Genomic DNA, 22,777 nt, shown 5'->3' on the forward strand with positions numbered 1-22,777 from the left:
TTTACTTCCCAAATTGCTTTGGTGTTCAAGTAAATTTGGCTTTTCTGTATGTTATAAAATGAGTTCAGCTTAGTACAGGTGAGGATGGCAAGCATGCAAACTATAAATTCCACGCAGAAATGGACCACATTATTTTGGTACAAATGGGCAGACATTCTGTACTGCCAGTACACCACCCAAACCATATTGGCCTGAGGCGGCCATGCCATTCCACAGAACACAGGCACGTTGCTCTGAGGACATTTCTCCTGAAGCACACTACACTTATAAAAGGTGTTAGCCTGCAAGGAGACCCAGAAAACTACCTTGCAAAAAACATGGTTGTTTTTCTTAACAGTTTCAGAAGTTAGGAAAGTATTCAAGAATACATCTCAATGAAGATCTTACACAATTTACTAGTTCATTTTGATTTACTGGTTTTCCAATAAAGGCATCAAATCATCGAGATTGCAATTAAAGACAGTATGTGGATTGGGGGAACGGAAGGAGGAGAGTGGATTGAGTTTATATCCTACTAACAGCAAGGTTCTATGCAAAACCTTCTGAAACCTCTCAGCTCATGGCACCTTTAGTGTCTCAGCAATTATTTCTTTATGGCATCCCCAGGCCAAAAGGAGCACCTAACAGTTACATTTACTAAGTGGTTATGTTCAACAACGTAAATATTTACGTCCTGACAATTTAGTAGCCAGTTGAAAATACAAATACACATAAATCGAAAGTAAAAATTGATACTTTAATTTTAAGCAATTCCAATTATTTACGAGTGGAATATACTTGCCAGTTAGGTACTGCTCAGCTTCTCAAACTTTGGCATCAGATCGGACACCATGACCCTCATTTCAAGTTCTATTCTGACTTTCATGCAGTACTTGGCATTTTGTAACAGCAGCCACCAAAAACCCAGTTTTGCACAGTAGCACTATCTAACAGCATTGAAACCATGAGAGCTACTTTGAGCCGCTAATTCTTGCAGTGGCTGACAGACGCTAAGTACTGTCAGGTCTCCCTTGAACATTTAAACTATCTCCCAGTGCTCCTGAGTTTGCTGCAGGGACCCAGGGTGCCTCGGCATACAGTTTGGGAACTCTGCTATTCTATTCCATTTAATTTTCACCTAACATAGCAGAGGAGACATTTATATACCCATTTTACCAATGAGAAATATGAGGTTAAAAAAAATTGACCTGGTAGCTAGTATGTATCTGAGCTAGGATTCATACCCAGGGGTGTTTGAGTCCCCAGACCTGTGCTGTAAAGATGACTCTATAACAGCTTCCAAAATCACAAACAGAACTCCTTCCCCACCTTCGTCTGACAGACATAAATCTTCTTTATTCAGGCTTTTATAATGTTGCTCAAAAGTAGGAAATATTTAAATTGGAGTAACTCAAAATATGATTAAATTCAGTAGACTAATTCACTTATTTCACTTTTCTCAGAGTAATTCTGTATTCATTCCAGTGGGCAAATGGGTAGCACAACTATTCAGAGAATAAATCATTTTCTTCCTACACTCGAAGCCACTGAACTCCAACAAAATGCAACCCATGACTCAGACATTTATTTATTTATTATTTATTTTTAGACTAATGGGAACTGCTTGAATTCTTTCTTGGTCTTCCAAGAGCAAATGTCTTTTATGCTTGATCCGGAAAGAACTGAGTTTCGGAATGTTAAATTACTAGTTTACCTAACTGAATACTTTTAACCCCTTTGGGAAGCTGGAATGGTTTAATCTATAGCTCTTTGCAGACAGTCACTTTAAAAATCACTTTTCCAAAATTCATTTCTTTAGGCAGTATGCAGGTACAACCAGATGAAAACTGCAGACAGAGATAAATAAAACCTCCCATAGCAACTAGGAGCATAGTGTCACAGCAAAATTTGTCAAACACTTCATTTTTAACATCTTTTCCTTTTAAAAATCTTTTTATTGTGGTCTAAAACACAGAAAGTATATAAAGTGTACTAACCTTAAATTGACAGCTTCGTGAACTTTTAAAATATTAATTTACTCAAGTAGCTAGAACCGAGATCAAGATATAAAACATCTCCAGCGCCCCAGAAGGTTCCCTCATGTCCTTCCCAGTTAATAATCTTCCTTGCACCCCTCTAAAGACCTCCCGCCCAGAAATCATTATTCTGACTTCTGTCTTATCAGTAAGTTTGCTCTGTTCTTGAACTTGATATACATGGGATCAAACGGTAAGCATTCTTTTGGGCGTGGCTTCTTTTGCTCAAAATGATGCCTGTGACAGCATTTAATTTTAATAGCAATCTGTTATGTTATTTTTAAAAATTGAGTTGCAGTACATTAATATATCAAATAGTCCCCATGGAGTAATATTTGCAAATCCAAATAACAATTCTATTGTGAGTAGGAAGCAAGCAAAAAGTCCTCACCAAAGAAGGTTATTTAGCAGTTTCAATTTGGTATCATACAATTGGATGCAAAACATATTTCAGGTCCTCATGATTTGGACAGTTCAACAGATTTTATATATAGCAAGTTAGTATGTAAGAAAGGTTCTTTTATGTCAAAGTGTAACTCTATACGCTATATCTGTCTTTATTTAAATGAACTCCTTCTTAGAGTGAAATGTTATGTAAAAATTACTTTAGGATAAGTAACTAATCCTATAGAAATAAAATGATGTGTGTTTAAACTCCATTTAGAGCAATGACACCTTCATTTTCTGACCAAATTTTCATAAGTATTCTTACTCAATCACTGGAGAGAAAGTGACTCCCTTAGTATATGAATGACACACCCCTGAAATAAAAGATCGAAATAAGCTCCCTCTAAAAATGAGTCAGAAACAACATCATCTCTAGAACTGGTATTTTGTAAAGAGAAGTTTGACACAACATATATTTTGTAGCAAGATACTCTCTTATTTCGGGTCAGGAGGCCTTGGAAGACATAATTAGAAGCTCACTGATTTGTCCAAAGTCATAATCATTGTTTGCAGTTCCCAGTTGGGGCTCTCTTCTCGTGGAGTCAAACTGCAGCCATTCACAGAGCATGGTGCGTGTGGTTTTCAGTGCGGTGTCGCTGGACTGTGAGCCACAGACAGAAGTGGAACGTGGTTAAGGCTCTTCTATGGCCTTCCAGCGTGAACAGCAGTCCCAGCTTGCCTATCAACATCTCAATAGTGAGCACTAAATACTGTGATATACATTAAATATACTTCTTATCAAATTTAAGATCAAGAAATAAAGATTAAAAAGAAGTCATAATTAGCAAAAAAAACCCACCAAAATCTATACTATTCTGTGTTGCCACATAATTTGAGTGTTGAATATTGCTTTGCTGCACTGTTTGATTAGAAAAAAATTCTGCTGTGGATCAGGTTTAAAATGATTGTCAACATGCTTAAAAATGCACCACAGCTTTAAAAATTAACATGCAAAACATAGCCTAATCAAACAAATAGTTTGTATTTCTAACATGCATTAAAAAAGGATCGATCACTTTTAGATAGCTTTGCTTCTGCAAAGCACAGGCAAGTATACAATTCCTTAAGGTACGTGTACCCAGGCCACTGAATTATGTAAATAAATACCAAAATAAGAACATTTTGTGGCTTAAAACACTTGCTAGGACGAGGACTGTTTGAACCAGAAGTCAAATTAGAGATAGTCTAATACAGTAGAAGAGAGAGACTTTCCCTCCCAAATGGTTCAGCAAAGCGTGAACTTCAAGTGTTATAAAATCATAAAACTAAAAAAAGCTGCAGCATTAGCTTATGAACGTGAAAATCAAAATGAAAAGACCACACTTGCCTAGATGTTTCCCAGCCTTATTACGGCATCAACTGTCGTTTGTGGTTTGGGCGGCTGTACCCATCGACCCAGAGCGTGATGTTCAGTGAAGCTCACAGCTCTCCCCCCCCCACAGACAGGCACCGTCACACAGGGCTCCCAGAAATGTCAAATCGGTGGAGAGAGTAGACAAACATATGTTGTATCCATTTATTTTAACCCACGGTAAAGCAGACAGAAGGGTGTTCAGGCAAGAGAATATGAACAGTTCAGAAGAGAGTCATCAGCTATTCTGAGAAAATACCACAAAAACACATTTCGCTGACGGTGCATCAGCAGTACATCACCATATACAAGAGACGGAACACTTGATCGCTAAGTTTCCATGCAAACTAATCCGATGTACTCTGAGCATCTTCCAACATTATCCCTCCAATTCTCCCGGTTGGAATTCTTTCCACCTTTCGGTCTTGCAGAGGGCTTGGCTGGAGGTCTGTCCTGATGTGCAGTGGTCAGCAGGGCACGCAAGGCCCACTGCTGAGACTTCTCCAGCATTCCCATCTGCATTCCCAAGTCCCCCTCCCTCCCTTTCTTTGAAAGAAACAACACAAGCTTCCTGCCTTCCTTATAAAGGAACGGGTTTGTCTTGAAAGTATCTTCAAGACAAAAACCACTTAAGTTTCTTTAGTCTTTTCCCTTTCCTGGTCATCTGGTACAGTAATGGTGACAGTGTAAATTTATTTCATGCTACGGAGGAAAAAAAGGGCTGCTCCAAAGACAATCCTAGAAATCTATGTGGATTTTAGCAAACCCACATAATACAGACAGTGATAGCAGAAACAGGAAGGATAAAAGACATAAATAACCTTTGAGATCTGAATACTTCATCTTAGAAGTGAAAAAGTAAAACTGTTAACCTTGGAGGCACATTTTTTTAGTTATGAGCAGCTATATCAGTGTGGTGGAGAGAGGGTTTGACCAGGAGCTGTGTGACCAGGATTTTAATTTTCCTCTGCTATGGGCTAGCACTGTGACCCAGGTCCTAGTGATCTCATTCATAAAATGAGAGTTCAACAATATTTTTTACTTCTAAAGCCTTTTCCCCCCAAGCTTTTGCAGGACTATCATCTCACAGGGAAGTGAAAATGGATGGATCTCTCTCCATCTATATATATCTCCACACAGGAAGACATATGTCTACGAATATAGACATACATTTCAAAGATTCTGTCTGCCATAGAAAGACACTGAAATATTTACTCACATTATTTTTTTCTCTTAGTATACCTTAATTTCAGAGAGGCAAGAACAACTTTAGTTCCATTAGAAAAGAAATCCCCAGTAAATTGTAGCCTAAATTCTTCAGTCTGATTCTCAGATCCGAATTTCAGATGCTCCCATTTGTAATAATTGATAACGCAGTTCAAGTTATAAAGGAGAGAACAGTTTCTATTCCCTTCCTACCTCTGTAGGAGACGTGCCTAGTGTCTCCAAAGCTGAGAACTTGACAGAACACCCCAGGACCCAGACCAGTGGCTGAGGTCTGCAGAATGTCTGATGTGAATGAGGATTTGCTCAGGTTAAAAGTGAAGCTCTTCTCAATTCTGCTGCTATAGCCTGTCCAGCTCATGTCCTATCTTCCTCACAGAGCGTTCATGGCCTCGTTTCTCGTCTCCAGCCTTCCCCTCTCTCCAATCTGTAAGAAACCCTGTCATTTTCAGAGGGGCTGCTTTTACGACTGACTGCTCTCCTCTGCAGCACATGCACCAGGGCTGGGTTTCCAACTGCACCAAACTGCTGCCGTGAGCTTTTACCCACAGGGCCCAGGCGACACGGTCCCCGTGCCACTCCATCTGAGCCTCGTTTTTTGTTGCCGCAGACTCAGGTTCGGGGCCTGTGGGTGAGGCGTGCAAGTGCTCTGACCCTCAGTTTTCTCCTCTGTAAAAGACGCTTGAGAGCAGCAGCCTGCTGTCTCAGGGAACACCTCTTGTGGCGATTCCAATCCCTGCGGCCCCACCTCATCTTTCAGCTATTCCCACAGGGACCAGTCCTTGTGGGGCAGCCCCACAAACCCCTGCTCCCTGCCCAGCAACGTCTCCAACTCCAAGCTGGCTGGAGACGCCAGTAGAAACCCGGTCAGTGCTCCCGCGAGTACAACCCCGAGTGTGGGAGAGTTGATGCCCACAGGGCTATCCTTGCACAGCAGGGATGGCAGTGTCCTTTTTCTTGCCCCTGCTGGACAGTTCTGAGACACATTTCCCAGGGCTCCTGAGAAGGTCTTGCGGGATTTTTTGCCCATGGCCTCGGTGGTGGCTAACCGAGTCCACATGTTTGAACTGGCCTTCTCCTCCCGGCTCCCCTCGCCCGTCCTCCACGGCTGTTCCCTGGGACCACTTCCTAAATAAACTTCCTGCATGCATGCCTTTGTTTCAGGCTCTGCTTTGGGGGAAACCCAAGCTAAGGCAGTGTGAGAATCAAGTGAGATAAAAATACACACACATACACACATATAGGCATTTGCAATTGTAAATTGCTATAATGACTCTTACTGTATGTAAACTTATACATGACCTTACAATATCTGCTGCATTTTATCTGCTCCTTGACTTACAAGTATCTGTAAGGTGCTGTGAGCCAGAGCTCTATCTGGGTAGATATTGAGTAGATATTGGATAAATATACATATACCTTAAGAGCCCTCTAAAAAGCCTCACATGGGTGTTACATGACACCTTCTGCCATATGAAATGCTCAAATTTATAGTAGGTTACTGTGCCAGCCTCATTAAGCCTGCTTATATTTAAAATGGCTGCTACTGATGAAAAATAGCCATTTCATCAGTAGGAAATGACTGGAACATTTGGAGGGGAAGAAATACATTTTCTCCTTAGATTTTGGAGTGATAGTAAAGGTAACATACAAAAAAGCAAAGAAATGTAAGTGTATGTGATAACCCTCTTTCAATTAACAAAAAAGAATATGTAGTTACACTCACAAATACAAGCAAAGAAATACGACTTGATGGAGCACAGATATACTGGTATGCTCAAATTATTTTAAATTTTATCTGTCCAGGAGGAGGAGGACAGACTATTAGGGTTAGTACAGGCACCAACCGGTGCCTGTAACTCTATTCCGTATCACGCGTTCAGCTTTACAGTCATCAACAAGCACACTTTTAGTCTCTTTCTACTAGTGACAATAGGAAAGAGGTTATCTAGACACAGTGTCAGAGTGCAGAAAGTCACTCATGAATTATTCACAGAAAAGAGGGAAAAGAAGAGATGAGAACAAACTAGTTATAGAAAGTGCTTTAAAGATCCTCTGCAGGTGGGGTCCATGGAGTTATGGTAGATGGAAGCAGGTTTGCTCAAGGACCACCTGGAAACCTCTGCTGGAGGCCCATGCTTCCTGTGATTTCAAGTGTAAGGCCAGGCCTTACACTAATGTGGACAGAAAGGCCAAAATAATACAGTCAACGGAAGGCACATGGCTTTGACATGGACTTTCCTAGGCTATGTAGATTCAAGTATGGCATCGATACACAGAGGAAACAGAGAAAAACTTACTTCCCAGCCCATGGGGGATTTGAACCTGGTCTCCAACACATGGATGGTACATCTGCTCCCGGTCTCCTTGCATGTGTTTAATAAGACAAAAGCCTGCCCAAGTCATGTATCTCCTGGCCATTCCCCTTTAATCTCAGCATCTCTCATTAAATACTGCTGAGTACACATCTGTTTGGGCAGGAAAATCTCTAGGTTAAAAAAAAAACGTTATAAGGAGGGGGAGGAAAATCCAGTTTGCTACTTTTCTGTCTGAAGATCTCAAAAGATGTTTCAGTTTACTCATGACAGGGAACCAAGAACATTAGGTCAAAAGCCTTCCAAACAGAATATCCCTGGATTTAATAATCTTGCATTCAAGTTTTCAAACTAATTATAAGAGGAAATGTTTTCCTTTTGTTACTAGGCTATATGGCTATAGCATTTCAGTACCCCAAGCAAAGAAGAATACAAACCTATAGTATTAGGAGATTTAAAAATCAATGAAACAAATACAAAATGTTTTTTGGTAACAAAAGGCAGCACACAACATGGTGGGGATCTTTGAGGAAGGTGGAGCAGTGGGACAGGGTGTAATCGCAGAAGGAAGGGGGAAGGACTCCAAGCAAAGGCAGCCGCAGACAAAGAGCAGAGGTGTGAAGCAGCCTAAGTGGTGTGGTACAGCCAGGAGGCAAGTGCACACAGAAATGAGGCTTGGAGATTACAGAGGACCATCATAAAGGGCGTGTGCTGCCAAGCCAGGGAATCTGCACTTCCTCTTACAGGCGAAGGTGCAGGGAGGGATCTGAATGGCACTGATCATCGAGTCTGCACTGAGCACCCTCACTCTCCGGGCAGGATGGTGGGAGGGCAGTTAGGGGCTGCATGACAACCCAGGAGAGAGAGGATGGTAGACGTTGGGCAGGAAGAACAGATCAAGTCAGGAGGGATTGCTGAGGTCAGAAAAAACATCCTTTTTTGGGGGGGAGGTATGTGTAAGAGAGAATAGTTACTTCATTTCTAAATTGAAATGCTAGAGAGTAAAATGTTTCCAGTGAAACCTCAAGTTATTTGTTAATTTCCTAGGGAAATTCCGTCATTCAAATGGACAAAAAACCTCAACAATTAAGAGGCATTGGGCACGGAGCTTTATTTAAGTAGAAATGATCTCTCAACCAGGATCCATATAAAAGGGACCAACATCAAAATCTCGAAGTTGGGGACAGTTTTCACACACTATCAATGTTTTCCTTTCCCCATCCAATTTCAAGATTACTTTCTTTTTGGTAGAAAAAATAATGATGATAATCTTGGTGAGAAGGAAGATCGTGAGCAGAACATTTTAATGTGCAATCAATCTGCCACAGTTGCCTTGCAAATGGACCTATTTTCCCTGTCAAATGTGATCGTTCCAAATGTTGGCAAGTAGTGAAAAACTTCAGGACATATTTTAAAGTAAAAAAATACGTATGTCTATGATGTGTTAAAATATTATATTCTAGTTGCTGGAGCTTCAACGTGTTGCCAACTTTTAAAGGCTGCATTCAGGGTGTAATTCTTTTCTGGCAAATCAAAATAATACTCAGTAACAATCTATGCAACTATAATGACAGTGATAGCCTTAAAATGTTAATTAAACTTGGAGAATTCATTTGAATGCTAAGGAAAGAGAAACAGTTCAAGGACCCACACTTGAAGAGTGCTCAGGCCATTCACTAAGAAGGGGACAGAAGGAATGTCCACACAGATCTTCCAAACTTACAGTGGGGACCTTTTCAGAGACATGTGGACTCACAAAGCAGAATGACTGCCTAATCGTCTTCAGATATGAAGGCAGTGTCAAACATTCCTGCAAAACATGAGGATGCGAAGTCACACATGTGAAATGAGATGGAACCATGTCCCCTCCCTCGGGAGGTTCAAGTGTCTTGGAACTGTTTTGATAAGAGCAGCTAAGTGCAAATAGCGAGGACGCGAAATTTTGCCAAAGCAGAGTGGAGTATCAGGCTGCCAATGGGAAGAGAGATCTTATTTGCCTCATCTATTTTCTTGTACTAAGACTTCCATATACCAGGATGGAATTTCATTGGTCAGATTTTTATATTTCTGGGTTTCAGTCACACACATTAAAAATAAGGGAGATGCTAAACAGGAAGACATTTATTCTAGGGCAATAAACTAGAAAAGAACTAATTCACCAAGATCAAGAGCCAGGCAAATTTCAAGGTGCATCTATCCGGGTGGGTCAGTCACACAGGCTTCATTTCTAGATTTGGTCTTATGCTCTGACTTGTAACGATTTAGGGAGACTCCATTAAATAGGAGATCTTCCTTTGGAAATGTTTATTTTTACCCTACGTTATGAACGTCAGAACTCTTTCTTTTTAAAAATTACTACTAGTCTTTGGAGGGAAAGACAGATTCTTCTGTCATGACGTTCCCAGGAAATAAAATCAGCATTGGTGATCTTCGATTCTAGGCTTTTCTGTTAGTAAAAACGATGCCCTCCCCTTCCTTAACCACGTGGTAGGTGGTCTATCTGCTTTTTAAGGCACTGTGAATTTTCGAAATTGGAAGGCACACTCAGGCCAGTTTTGGGATATACACTTTTGGCTGTTGAAAGGCAGGAAAAGTGTGGCGTGGCCCCTGAGTTAAACTACCAGTTTGCTTACAGGCGTGCCAGTCCTCAGAAGCACCCATGCCCACACAATACCAGGCACCTGGAGGCCACAGAATGAGATGGAGACAGCAGCTGAGACACTGGAAGGAACTGACAAACGTTAACTATAGTTACCGTATTGCTACTGCTGCTGTTGCTTCTGGGACTAAACATATTCTTTGTTCTTAAAGAGTCCATGACTGTCACATCACCCATTTCTCTTAAAATCTTAATTTATTTTCACTGCTTCAAGTGTAAGAGCACAAATCTTTCTAAGAATCAACACAAAATCTGTAACACACAATATTTCTGTTTTTGTTCCACTTTTCTCCTAAAGACTTCAATTAGTTAGCAATTGGGTCAGTATTACATAGAATTTTCCTTTATTTAGTTGTATATAGACACTACACACATATATACTATATAGAATATCCATACACACACTCATCACGTGTACACACAGGTCTGTAACTTGCTTCAATGTAAGGCTAGCCACACACACTCACACATGCCTACCACACACACACTCTGTCATCCTGAAAAGCAGACAAAACAGCGACTTAAAAAGTATTTTGCATTCTATCGTTTCCAAGTTTAGAAAATAATATGGCAATAAAGTTAAGAAATTTTATTTTTAAAAATTAGGTCTTTTATGTCTGTTAAAGTTCCTAAGTCTAATTTTAAATGAGAATTTGACTTTAAAATGTCAAATTATAAACAATCTCCTCATGTCTCTTGATGGTTGTGACCACATTTACCAAGTAGGTCTAGAAATGGGAGTGGGGGAGGATTAAAGGATTCATTTTCCCCCTCTAGTTACATGATTTACAGAGAGAAAGACAGAATTATTTTTATTTAGCTTTTAAGTACTGCAATCAATAAGAAGGTTAAGACTTTTATTTATACTATTTTGTAAATTATTACTTCTGAGTATGGACTTAAACCAAACTCCAGCTTGAGCGTATCTTTAATGGTTCCAAAGTTCCCAGAATAAGTCTTTCTAAATATTATCTTTGCTGGGTGTTAAGAGGAACTAAAACAACCCCTCTGGATGACTTATACAGCTTTAACCCTAACCTCAGAAATTCCATCACCCCTGGTGATGAGAGCGAGAGAGAGAGTGGGAGAGGGAAAAAGGGGAAATTATAAACTTCTATCTACAAGTTCTTTTAAATTCGTATTTAAATCATAAAAGCTATAATTTTAAAAAGGCAGGGGGAAGGGAAGAATGAATTAAGAAAGAAAGAACACAGCCACTAAAAAGTCTGAGCCAGTTAGCACCAGCTAGTTAATATAGGGTTAACAAGGGTACCACTCTTGAGAGTTTATGGAGTCTCTATCAGAGATGTTGGACTGCTGAGGAATAGGACTTCATTTTTTTTTTTTTTATAATGGTCTAATCTATTGTGATTTATGTTGAGAAGTAAAGGCTTCAACTACAAGATTTTGCACATGATCAGAGCCTTAGTAATTGTCAGATTTCATGCTACTTGCTCTGCCCAACAACCAAGAGAGAACCAGGGAGTGGCCATTAACCATCAAGATTACCAGCCCGGAGGGAGTGGGAGCAAGGACAGAGTCAACGGCGAGCAAGCAACGGAAACAGCAACCTTCCACTTCTAAGACTGGCCCTGAGGCCCAAGACGATTCATCAGTTGCACCTACAAAGGAGCCCTTGAACTCTCTGGGAGAAACTTTGCCTCTCCCGTTCCATTTTTCTCACTCTTACAGGGAGAAGGACAAAATTATTTAGTGGCTAACATTTTAGGAGAAATTATGTTTGATGACTGGCTCTACAAATGGTTTTTCTGCAGAGAACTACCAGTTTTAAAGAAAGGCACTTGAGGCAGTTTTATAATCTACTTCCAATTATTCAATTTAATAAAAAATGTTTGAGTTGTAACTATGTGAAAAAGAAATAAAAATAGGGTTTCTGTCCTCATGAGCCTATAGTTTGAATCAATGTATGGAATCATGGCTCCCATCATTGGATCATTGTGAAAACAAAGAAGAAAGGAAATTATATTTTAAGCATCCAAAGTTATACATGGACAATGACTTTAAAAGCATAGCTTAAGTAATCCTTAAAACACTGCTCTGACCAAGGAAAAACTTTATTGTATATATGAGGACACTGGGGCCCCCAAAAGTTAAGCAACTTAACTAGAGTCAAAGGCTTGAAACAGGGGAGAAGGCATCCATGGCCTGAGGCCCACATGCTCTTTCCCACGCTGTCCTGAATTTATATACCATTATGTAATTTTATTGAGAAAGATATAGGTATCAATACCTGGAGCAGTGAAATTAGCTTCTTCACTCTCTCATGCTTAAGCTAACGTTACAATGAGTCAGCATGCCCATCATCCACAGTAACTCACGGAGGACGAACCAGTCTCGACTGGCACATGAGATGATGAATGGACTAGTGTAGGATTAAAAGTTTGCCTGATATATTAAATGACGAAATCGTGAAAAATGCATACCTGGTAGGAAAAACTTAATGGGTAGGATGCATGATGAACTCAATATGAGGGAAGTAGGGGCCACTGCAGAATATGGAACTGAGGGGTGATTCTTAGTTATGGGGAAAACCCAAAGGTGTGCCTTTCCTCATATTCTTGTCTTAGAGAGCCTACTAACATCTATATTTTGAGAAACCATAAGTCTAGAAAGTGGCAGAAACAAGTGATGCTTTTTAGTATCAAATCTTCATTTCCTGCGTCACATGGACAGAGCCTCAGCTTGGCAGAGTGGATGTAACACAGTGAAATCCCCATGGTCCTTCCTGCCGGCTGGCACGCATCTGCCCAGGCCTGAGCTGTGGCTTCATACATCCCTCACCACAGATCCCTGTGGACTTCTGGAGGGATCTGAACATTCGTCTCCTACACGGGATGTTACTAAGCTGCCTGATTTTGACTTAACAAAATCACACTGTATTTTACTACTAGTGATAAAAAAAAAAAAAAAAAAAAAAAGCAAGATTTCAGAATGAAAGCAAGGCACAAGTCTTCCAATAGATATTTTAAAGGAAAAGAGAAAATATTTAGGATTAAGTCTTCTGGTCATCTGATAATGACTGTCTTCCTGACATGTGTTCTTTCCTAGCTTGAGAATTATATCCAGGACAACATGAAGAAAGAAATGGTCGAGATGCAACAGAATGCAGTACAGAACCAGACGGCTGTGATGATAGAAATAGGAACCAACCTACTAAACCAAACCGCAGAGCAAACAAGAAAGTTAACTGATGTTGAAGCCCAAGTAAGTAAGGAAACAGAACACACACGATGGTCCAGCCAGATAAATACCAGCATGAAATCATGCTGCATGGTCACTTAATGAGATAATGGAAAAGTAAAGACAGCTCGACTATAGCAGGAAAATAAAAAAAGTAATTGATTAGAAATTAAGAATTTGTGGCTAGATAGGAATTTAAAATTAGCAAATACATTTGCATTTTCAATACTGAGGTTAAATTACATTTATTCTACTAAGGACATTCAAATCATTTTCATCTTACTCACCCTTGACAACTACAAGATAAATGCTCCTCTGCCTCACTGGTATTTTCCAGACTCTAGATAAACTTCATTCCAAAGTCCTTAACTTTCTTTGTGCATTTGAGAAATGAAAAGCACTGAGGCAGCGTGTTAGAAACTTCATTATTTTTTTTTTTTTGGTGAGGAAGATTGGCCCTGAGCTAACATCTGTTGTCAATCTTCCTGTGTTTGCTTGAGGAAGATTGTCTCTGAGTTAACATCTGTGCCAATCTCCCTCTATTTCGTATGTGAGATGCTGCCACAGCATGGCTTGAGAGTGGTGCATAGGTCCACACCTGGAATCCGAGCCCGTGAACCCTCGGCCACCAAAGCAGAGCACATGAACTAATGACTACACCACACCGCCAGCCCCTAGAAACTTTGTTCTTAAATCTAACTCTTGAGTTAAGATAAAAGCTACATCTGAAAGAACTGTTAACACAATTTGTGGCATGAGTTTATACAATTTGTGGCAGGAGTTTGGAGAGAAAGAAGCAAACAGCATAGTAAGAGGCAGCATCTGGAGCACAGAGGGTGCCCAACCGTTAGCCAGGAGCCTGAGCCTGTGATGTTCTAGTCTCACCATTATCTGGATGAACAAATCTGGTGAGGCATTCCACCTTTCAGCCTCAGGGGTTTCACTACGAACTGAGAGGCGGGGTCAGATGACTGACTGCTGAGTTCCCTTTAACCTGCAGAGGCCATGAGCTACTGATGAACAGCAGTGGGAAAGAAGAACATGAAGTATTAAAATCATAGAAGAATGACAGCAAAACATTAAAACAAAATTCATCCAGAGTCATATGAAACAACACAAAACATGTGGCTCGATAAGAATAGTCCAGGTGGAGGGGCCGGCCTGTGGCGCAGCGGTTAAGTGCACACGTTCTGCTTCGGCAGCCCGGGGTTCGCTGGTTCGGGATCCCAGGTGCAGACATGGCACCGCTTGGCACGCCATGCTGCGGCAGGAGTCCCACATAGAAAGTAGAGGAAGATCGGCATGGATGTTAGCTCAGGGCCAGTCTTCCTCAGCGAAAAGAGGAGGATTGACAGCAGTTAGCTCGGGGCTAATCTTCCTCAAAAAAAAAAAAAAAGAATAGTCCAGGTGGAAAAAGTGCTGTTGAAAGAATTCATGGAGATGCTTCAAGTTCAGGCCTCTTTATTGGTGAATCAACTTTCTGGTTCCTAATGCTGGCTTCTTTATAGGCTTGTGAAGTTAGTATCTTCCTACTCTGATTTATAAAGCATGCACATACACAAAGCAGATTTAATTATCAATGATTCCCAGGACATGTTATTCCTATATGCTCCTCCAGCTGAATGGACTAAGAAATGCCAGCCACCAGCCAGCAGAAGATGTGAGATCTTCCACTTGTGCTAAGACCAGGTCTGGAAGGGCAGAGGTATTCTTTCATCGCTCTCTGAAAACTGCGGGATAAGGTGGAGCAAACAGTCGGGAGCTGCAGAAGAGTAAAAGATGTTTGAGGATAGAATAAGAACTTATTTGCTGACCAAATCTTTCCACAGTATTAGAACAGTTTTAGGAAAAACAGAAATTGTCCACACAAGGGATCAGAAGGTACCGAAAACTGTAATCCCAAGAGGTAATAAAAGCTAAAAATGCAAAGATACAAAAGTTTAAAAGTAAATGTATCGATATATCCATGGTCAAGTAGTAAAATAAATTAGTATTGTTTAAGTCACATTTCCCACCTTTTGATAGTAAAACTGGTAGGAAATCCAGCTCATCCAAAACAGGTTCTGGAAGTGTAACATTTCTCATGTTTCAGAGAAGAGAGATAAACTGTAGACACGGAGCAATGACGTAAACCTGCTGCATCCTGTGTAAGTCAGCCTACCAGTGGTCAGAGTGCTTTCCTTGGGTCACGTGATTTAAAAAAAGTCTGTTGTGAAACTAGATATCATATGATCCAGGATAAACAGGAAAATCGGAAAATGGCTGGAAAGAAAACAGCCTGGAATGTCCAACTAAACACATTCGAACGGCTGAGCCTGAGGGAGATCAAGGGTCTGGATCATGTACCCAGCCCACCTGAGGGAATTTGCTGAGCAGTTCCTGTGTGAAACAGGTTTAAACCCAAATGTGGACATTTCTGATTAGAAGCAAGATTCTTCCAGCTGGTCAGAGTGAGAGACTATTAAACTGGACAATGATGGATGGTCGGAGATCTGAGATCTTAGAGAAACAGACAAGCACCTGACCTGGATATTTAGACAGTCACCTGCAGCTGGAGGGCCTCAGAGAAGTGATGGAAGGACATCACAATTGATCCTGGTCAGTCAGGACACACACACCATCCTCCCCATCTTTCCCCTGTGGTACTCATTTATAGCCCTTATGAGTTAAATAAGACTTCAGTTTCCTTTTAGTAGTAACCAGCATAGAATGTTGGGACCCAAAGAAGATGTAGGCCAAATCTATATTCCAGGTGTTAATATTAAAACCCATCCCTTTTAATATTAAAACCTATCCCTTACATCAGCCAATGCCTTTATTCATTCACAGAAAAGTGTTCATGGTACGAATGCATCCAGCGTTGACTAAGGACTGGACTGTCCCTAAACCTGCACAGTGGGGCCAGGCCAACCCTTTTATGAATGACACAGACCCTGAACAAACAATGCTTCTTTCAAGGACCCTAATTCCTGGGCAACAATTCTGCCTTACACTTACACGTGATATCACATCCTGAATAAGCATGACACAGAGGATATGAGTAATAGATTCTTCCTGCTAAAAGGCAGCCAAATGCTAAAGAATTCGGCCTTAAAGTTGTTCGAACACAATGGGAACAGCGATACTGCACATGGTATATGTCAGAAAGACCCACAAAGCAAAACTGAGCGCCCACTTATATTGACATGCTATTGTTTCTGAATTGGTTGACAAGATTTTTAAAATAGGAAGAAGAAATGGAAAAGGAAAAAAAGCATAAAGGGCTAAACAAGTGAATACAAACTAGGAATTGCTGGGCTGAAAATGAACTGTATTATTAGAGAATGGAAGCTTGTGACTTCTAGATACTTTGTCTACTGACAAACAAATACCAGAAGAGCATTTTGTTTTGAGCAGAGGCAAAACCTTTTTTCATTTATCAACAATTTCTGATATATTAAATATGACCATTTTACACTCCCACTTCTCTCACTGTGTGAAAAGAAATGATAAACCATGCAGAACAAGAAAAATAACATTATATTATTTGACACAAACATTATTGTCCAGAACTATTAAACACTTTCCAAAATAAAGATGTGGTGAAAAAATGTTTAATGCACTCTCATGTAATCCAGGACATCAAGCCTTTTCTGAAAATGAAAAATATGCCAAAATAAGATGCTTGGTTAAATAATGTTTCATTTATGTTTTCCTATAATTTAGATAACTTAATTAAAGGAAGTTATACCTAATTTTAAAAATGATAAATAGGAATTTTGTTTTGTTATATTTAGGTATTAAATCAGACAACAAGACTTGAACTTCAGCTTCTGGAACATTCCCTTTCTACAAACAAATTGGAAAAACAGATTTTGGATCAGACCAGTGAAATAAACAAATTGCAAGATAAGAACAGGTAATAAAAGTACAAAAACATTTATAATCCAGAATCACACACTTTCTAGATATGAAAGCCTATTTCATATTCAAGCATGGATTCCAAAATACGGAATTTCTTAACGTGTAGTGTGAGGATCAGAAACCTTGTGAGGGAAAGGTAGGGATAGAGTTTGGAAAAAATATTGAAATGGCATGCACCTTCTCACACAGTCCTCAATTTTGTTTTTCATTCTCTGGGCCCTTAAAGATTCTCTTACAGAAATCCTCTGAACTGCCTCAATATTATTCATGTTAACCTATAAAAAAATACAGCCAGTATTATGAAACAAAAGTAACACTAGCCTAGGCATTTTAATATTAACGTTACCAAGCTTCTTTGCCTTAGGGCACTCAGTTATTTCCAATGCAAAATAATCTACAGCAGAAAAACTACACTTGTATTATAAACCAATGCACATTGCATGATGCAATCTTTACTCTTAAAACATATAAGGCAAAAGCAAAAGTTAATATTAAACATGATTGTATTAATGTTTAAATAAAATATAGAAAAATCCCAAGAAAAGCAACACAAAAGCAGAAATGATGGGTGATGCGTGGGAATTGTTTTCATAGCTCTGTTCCAGTCAGGGACATATGAGGATAATTGTATTCACACACCTACTGTGCTTATTTCCTTGTTTCTGATCAAGGCATGGAAATATCACATGGAGAACAATCAGGCAACAATATACTCTTTCTATCTTACAATTTAAGTAATTCTTTATTCTTAGCCAAAAATGACGATAAACATTGTGTTATAATCCTTCTTTCCCGTTAATCAGGAACTAAGCTAAACTAATTCTTTCTGTTGTTTAGGTAACAGGTTTAACTTATTATTGATTTAGGGTTTTGAAAAGCAAATAGATTTTTTTTATCCAATTATTTTTCTTTAATGTTTCAATTTTTCCTTCTGCCAAGTGATAAATAAAAGTTTGAGATCAATAATTGAGATATTTCACTTTGTTAAAATGGTCTTATTTAATGAGGTTTTCTTCAATATGTTGCAGTAATGTTGGGAAGACATGGGGGCTGGGTAATTACTTCTGTCACTTGCCAGAACAATAATGTCTTTGAGTCCAGTTTGCTGAACCCACCCTAGTACTGAACATTGTTACTGCCTTACGTTTCTAGTTTAGTATCCTACAACATTCAAATTGTCAGTAAAAATGATCCTTCACATTTTTTTCACTTCAGTCCTTCATAGTATTTCCCAGTTTAATTCATATTGACCAATAATGTGCTTTTCCAATAATTCAAATCTAGTTTTGTATGAAATTCAATTTAAACATCACATTTCCTCCACAAAACCACCTTGTCAAACATATCTAACAAACTAAAATTTTATGTGACTTGCAACAGCAGTGTTCCACAACTTGGATTGTAAAAGTCTAACTCAGACTAGAGTTGCATAAGAACTGTTTCTGAGTGACCGGCCCTAGTACAGATACTAAAAGGTACAGCTTTTATCAGCTGATACATCACAAAAGTCATATGTAACAAATCTACACTTGCAGGAAGAATAATCTTTTTAGCAGCTGCAGAAATTATACTCTCTTTTGTCATAAATATGAAATGAAATGACAATAGTAAGGTTTCTTCATCAACTGCTATTAATAAATAAAAATAAGAAAATTGTGCCAAAGATTTTACATCTTTCAATGAGTTTGGCATGCTGTGTTTTTAGGTGCCTTAAATTTTGACTAGTCTAAGATTTCATTTGCAAGATCATCATTACAAAAATATGCCAATGTTTTGCACATTTGACAAAGCATATTTTAAATAATCTTCAATAATTCCCCCAAAGCACAATTGCTTTCTTCATAGAACAGGTTCAAATGAAGTCAGAGTACTTAGTAGGGCCAACATTTTGCTGAAGATTGCCACTATAACACATTTAGAGTCACCAGCTGAAGTTCAAAGTACTATGCATCTTTTCATCTTATCATTCTTTTTTTCTTCCAACAATAAATGATGGATTTAGGGGCTATTTGTGCCAGTTCAATTGAATTGTGATTATTGTCATTGAAAAGTTCTACCATTGACACTGTCCCCTTCTGAAGAGAGGCAATAAAAACTCTCAAAAGAAACACGATTCAGCCTTGATATTTTTGCCAGCACAGGATATTTCCCCACACTTATCAACTGACCACGAACTATGTTAATACAAGGCAGTACCTGAGTCAAACTTTTATAGTGATGATCAAATTGATCCTCCTATATCAGAAAATCAACAAGATGCAAGTGAGCAAAATTCAAACAATGCACGCATACCTCATGCTGCTCCACTTCCTGTCTTCTACCACCTGACAGTATTGACCATGGTATTTGTTGCAATGTGCAAAGTTCTTGCTATGAGTTTGCACTAGATTCTCATCTGTTTTATCCATTTAATTTCCTCTCATTAAAAAAATGTTGATTGTGACTCACTAAACTGATTTCACAAGCCACTAATAGGTCCTAATCTTCATTTTGCAAAATGTTGCTCCAGTTATGATCTCCGAGACTCCTTAGAGCTTTAAGATTCAATGATCTGTGTTTCTGTACTCACTATGTGACTAGAGCTGCTCTCAGAGCCAGCCTGGTCTGGGGTGACCTGATGCTGGGCTTAACTCTTCAATACACGCTTGCATTTAATCTTAAGATTAAATCTTTTAGATCAGGATGTGACTGGTATAGGTTTGGGAGAAAGAGACTAAAGTTTTTTATTTGTTTGTTTATTTTTTAATATCCATCCCAGAGCATTTAACTCTCATTCACACTCTGGACCATGTGATTGTCACATCTTTGTGCCTCCTCACAACAAAAATGGTTGATAACAAATTTCAGCATCATCATTTTGAAGGCAGCATAGATTAATAATTTAAAAATGCCCCATTGGGGCTGGCCCTGTGGCAGAATGGTTAAAGTTCCGTGTGCTCCACTTTGGTGGCCCGAGGTTCACAGGTTCAGATCCTGGGTGTGGACCTACTCCACTCATCCACCATGCTGTGGAAGCATCCCACATACAAAATAGAGAGAGACTGGGACAAATGTTAGCTCAAGGACAATCTTCCTCAAGCCAAAAAAAGGAAGATTGGCAACGGATGTTAGCTCAGGGTGAGAGTCTTCCTTACCAAAAAAAAAAGCCCCATATATTTTATGTTAATTGTCTAGGTCAAAGCGTTGTAGGATACTTGTTTCCCAAAGCATATTGCCTATACACCTATACTAGAAATGATTTTAGATAGGAAACAGAAAAACCTTACGTATTTATTTTTAGGTTATCTTCTGCTTATGGTAAGTCATTCTGGTTTTTAAATCAATGAAAGTGATATATAAATTAAAAAAATAGGTTAACTGATATCAAGAAGAATATCAAGCAATAATAGTTGAAAAGTGCATATGGTGAAACTGATGAAAGTCAAACGCAAAAGACTGCATTAAGGTAACATTATTTACTGACCTGTTCTGTTGACGGTATATTTACTGTCATATACTGATGCACAGTGACCACTGGGCTGCGGTAAATTTAAGGGCTGCAGTTGAATTCTAATAATAATGATTAAGACTGATTGTTACTGCTTATAGGCAAGACCCACAATAGGGAGTCAGTTCCTCAGATGAGTAACGCTGTCTGCAGAGCTGAAGACTCAGAAAATGTTACTGCCCATGACACAAAGGCATGATAGACTTACAGATTATTTGAACTAGGAGCAGCATCAGAGATTATCATCTAATCTGATGCCTTCATTTTACATAGAGATTTATTTCTATAGGTGAATATTCACTTAGGTGGATATCCACCTGAGATCCAGAGAGAGGATGGCCTGCCCGGGTAACTCAGGTAGTCCTGTACGGAGCTGAGGTTCTCAGCTCGGGCTCTTTCCACTTGCCCACATGTGTCCCTATCGCCGAGGATGCCTTCTCAATGTCCACATCCCTCTTCACTGAAACTAGTCTTCAAATGCACTCCATGTGATAACTTTGAATCATGGACCTTACGTTCTCACCAGAGTATTTTCTCCTCAATGGAGACACAGAAGCTTTGTCACATCCATGAATGTCATCTCAGCAAGCTTGAGCTTCTTCAGAGTTCTTGCTACTTTATAACTCCTTTAACATCTAAACAGAGTGCCCTTGAGAAGTAGAAATTCAATAAATATAAACAACTGTATATGAAACTGATTAGATGTCTATAAAGCACTTGGCTTTGATGGTCATCAGAACACCCTTCACTAACTACAATTATTCTCTTTACAAGTTTCCTGGAAAAGAAAGTACTAGATATGGAAGACAAGCACATAGTTCAACTTCGGTCAATAAAAGAAGAGAAAGACCAGCTCCAGGTGTTAGTATCCAAGCAAAATTCCATCATTGAGGAACTAGAGAAACAATTAGTGACTGCGACTGTGAATAATTCAGTCCTCCAAAAGCAGCAACATGATCTGATGGAGACAGTTCATAATTTATTAACTATGATATCGACACCCAACTGTAAGTAACATTTACATATCATTTTTCTTCAGTTTTAATTGCTGTTAGTGAAACTCTCAAAATTTAAAAAAAAATTTTCATCTTTCAGAAAAGGCACTATTTCTCTTACAAATTTCATATGAAAGCTTTATAGGGTCTCAGTATAAAAGCAATTGAAAAGAAGGAGGAAGACGAGGGGCGGGGGAATGCATACTTATACCAATTAATTATTATGAAGCAAAGACCCCAAACATAGTTTTGATTCATGGGCCCAAAGAGCCTACTTTGAGTTAGTTCCATCATTAACTGGATGTATGAAGCTGGGCAAGTTAATTTTTTAAGTGGGAAAAATAATACTAGACAATAGGATTACTGTGAAGGTTAAATGAGATATTATTATAGTAACCAGAATAAAATTGGGACTCAAGAAATGCTAGTTCCCTTCTCTCGCCACATCCTTAAGTATATTTTTCCTTCATTATTACTGTTTTACCTTTCAACTTCTCTTAGTTATTAGAGGAAGAAGGGATGCATCTTAGGTTATTAACAGAGATGTGATATATAATCTTTGTGGTACTTTTTAGTTTTTTTCTTAAAGAAATTGGGTTTGGTTCTTACCATGGTTTCTTCATAATGTCTTTTTGACGTGTATTCTTTTGACAGAGATAAACTTCACATGTGAAACATGTAGAGATAGTCTTCACTTTCATAAGAAACACGTTCTCACATTTTCCTTGAGTCAGGCAGTTATCACAATTTTAATGTGATAACAAACAAGGAAACAAACAAACAAAAACTGTGGCACGATCTTGATGCTGAGTGGTAGGTCTCACCCTGGGCTGCCAGTTTGCAATATGTGCCCTCCAACTAGAGTTTCACTCTCCTATAATTTAGAAAAATTGTATTTTTTTCACATTCATCAAAAAGGAAAAGCCAATCATCTGACATTGTCTGGTGGGATCAAGAGAGTGAGGTGTTACCTCTGATGACCCCACACAGAGAAAATCACATAGCTCAAATCCTGGCAGAAAACACGAGCTGGGGAGAAAGAGCCCCAGAAGGGGCTTTGGTCTCCGCACTGTGCCTCTAGCTGACAAGCAGGTGTGACCCTGTCCACACCACCCCATCCCGAGACTCCTGCTCTGCAAGTCTCTACAATGAAATATAAACAAATGCGTCCAAGAGCACA

At 39.2% G+C, this 22,777-nt stretch overlaps 2 protein-coding genes across 13 annotated transcripts in view; one reads left to right on the top strand and one right to left on the bottom strand.

The window, feature by feature from the left end:
* The window catches only part of MCPH1 (microcephalin 1), a 235,481-nt gene that overhangs the window by 86,693 nt on the left and 126,011 nt on the right, over positions 1-22,777 (bottom strand). The window contains exon 13 of one of the 11 annotated variants that reach the window (XM_070499954.1): positions 8,441-9,162. The exons of 9 other annotated variants lie outside the window; for them this stretch is intronic. In XM_070499954.1, the coding sequence (XP_070356055.1) occupies positions 8,992-9,162 (171 nt within the window). In that variant the 3' untranslated portion in view covers positions 8,441-8,991. Of the gene's footprint in view, positions 1-8,440; positions 9,163-22,777 lie in introns of those variants that run through there. One more of the 11 variants, XM_070499952.1, reaches the window with a different exon arrangement.
* The window catches only part of ANGPT2 (angiopoietin 2), a 57,374-nt gene that overhangs the window by 16,648 nt on the left and 17,949 nt on the right, over positions 1-22,777 (top strand). For both annotated transcript variants that reach the window (XM_014857438.3, XM_014857437.3), the window contains exons 2-4: positions 13,081-13,236; positions 16,989-17,110; positions 21,377-21,609. In XM_014857438.3, coding sequence (XP_014712924.1) covers positions 13,081-13,236; positions 16,989-17,110; positions 21,377-21,609 — 511 coding nt within the window. The remainder of the gene's footprint in view (positions 1-13,080; positions 13,237-16,988; positions 17,111-21,376; positions 21,610-22,777) is intronic.

This window comes from Equus asinus, chromosome 27, assembly GCF_041296235.1.
Source record: "Equus asinus isolate D_3611 breed Donkey chromosome 27, EquAss-T2T_v2, whole genome shotgun sequence".
Taxonomy (NCBI): Eukaryota; Metazoa; Chordata; class Mammalia; order Perissodactyla; family Equidae; genus Equus; species Equus asinus.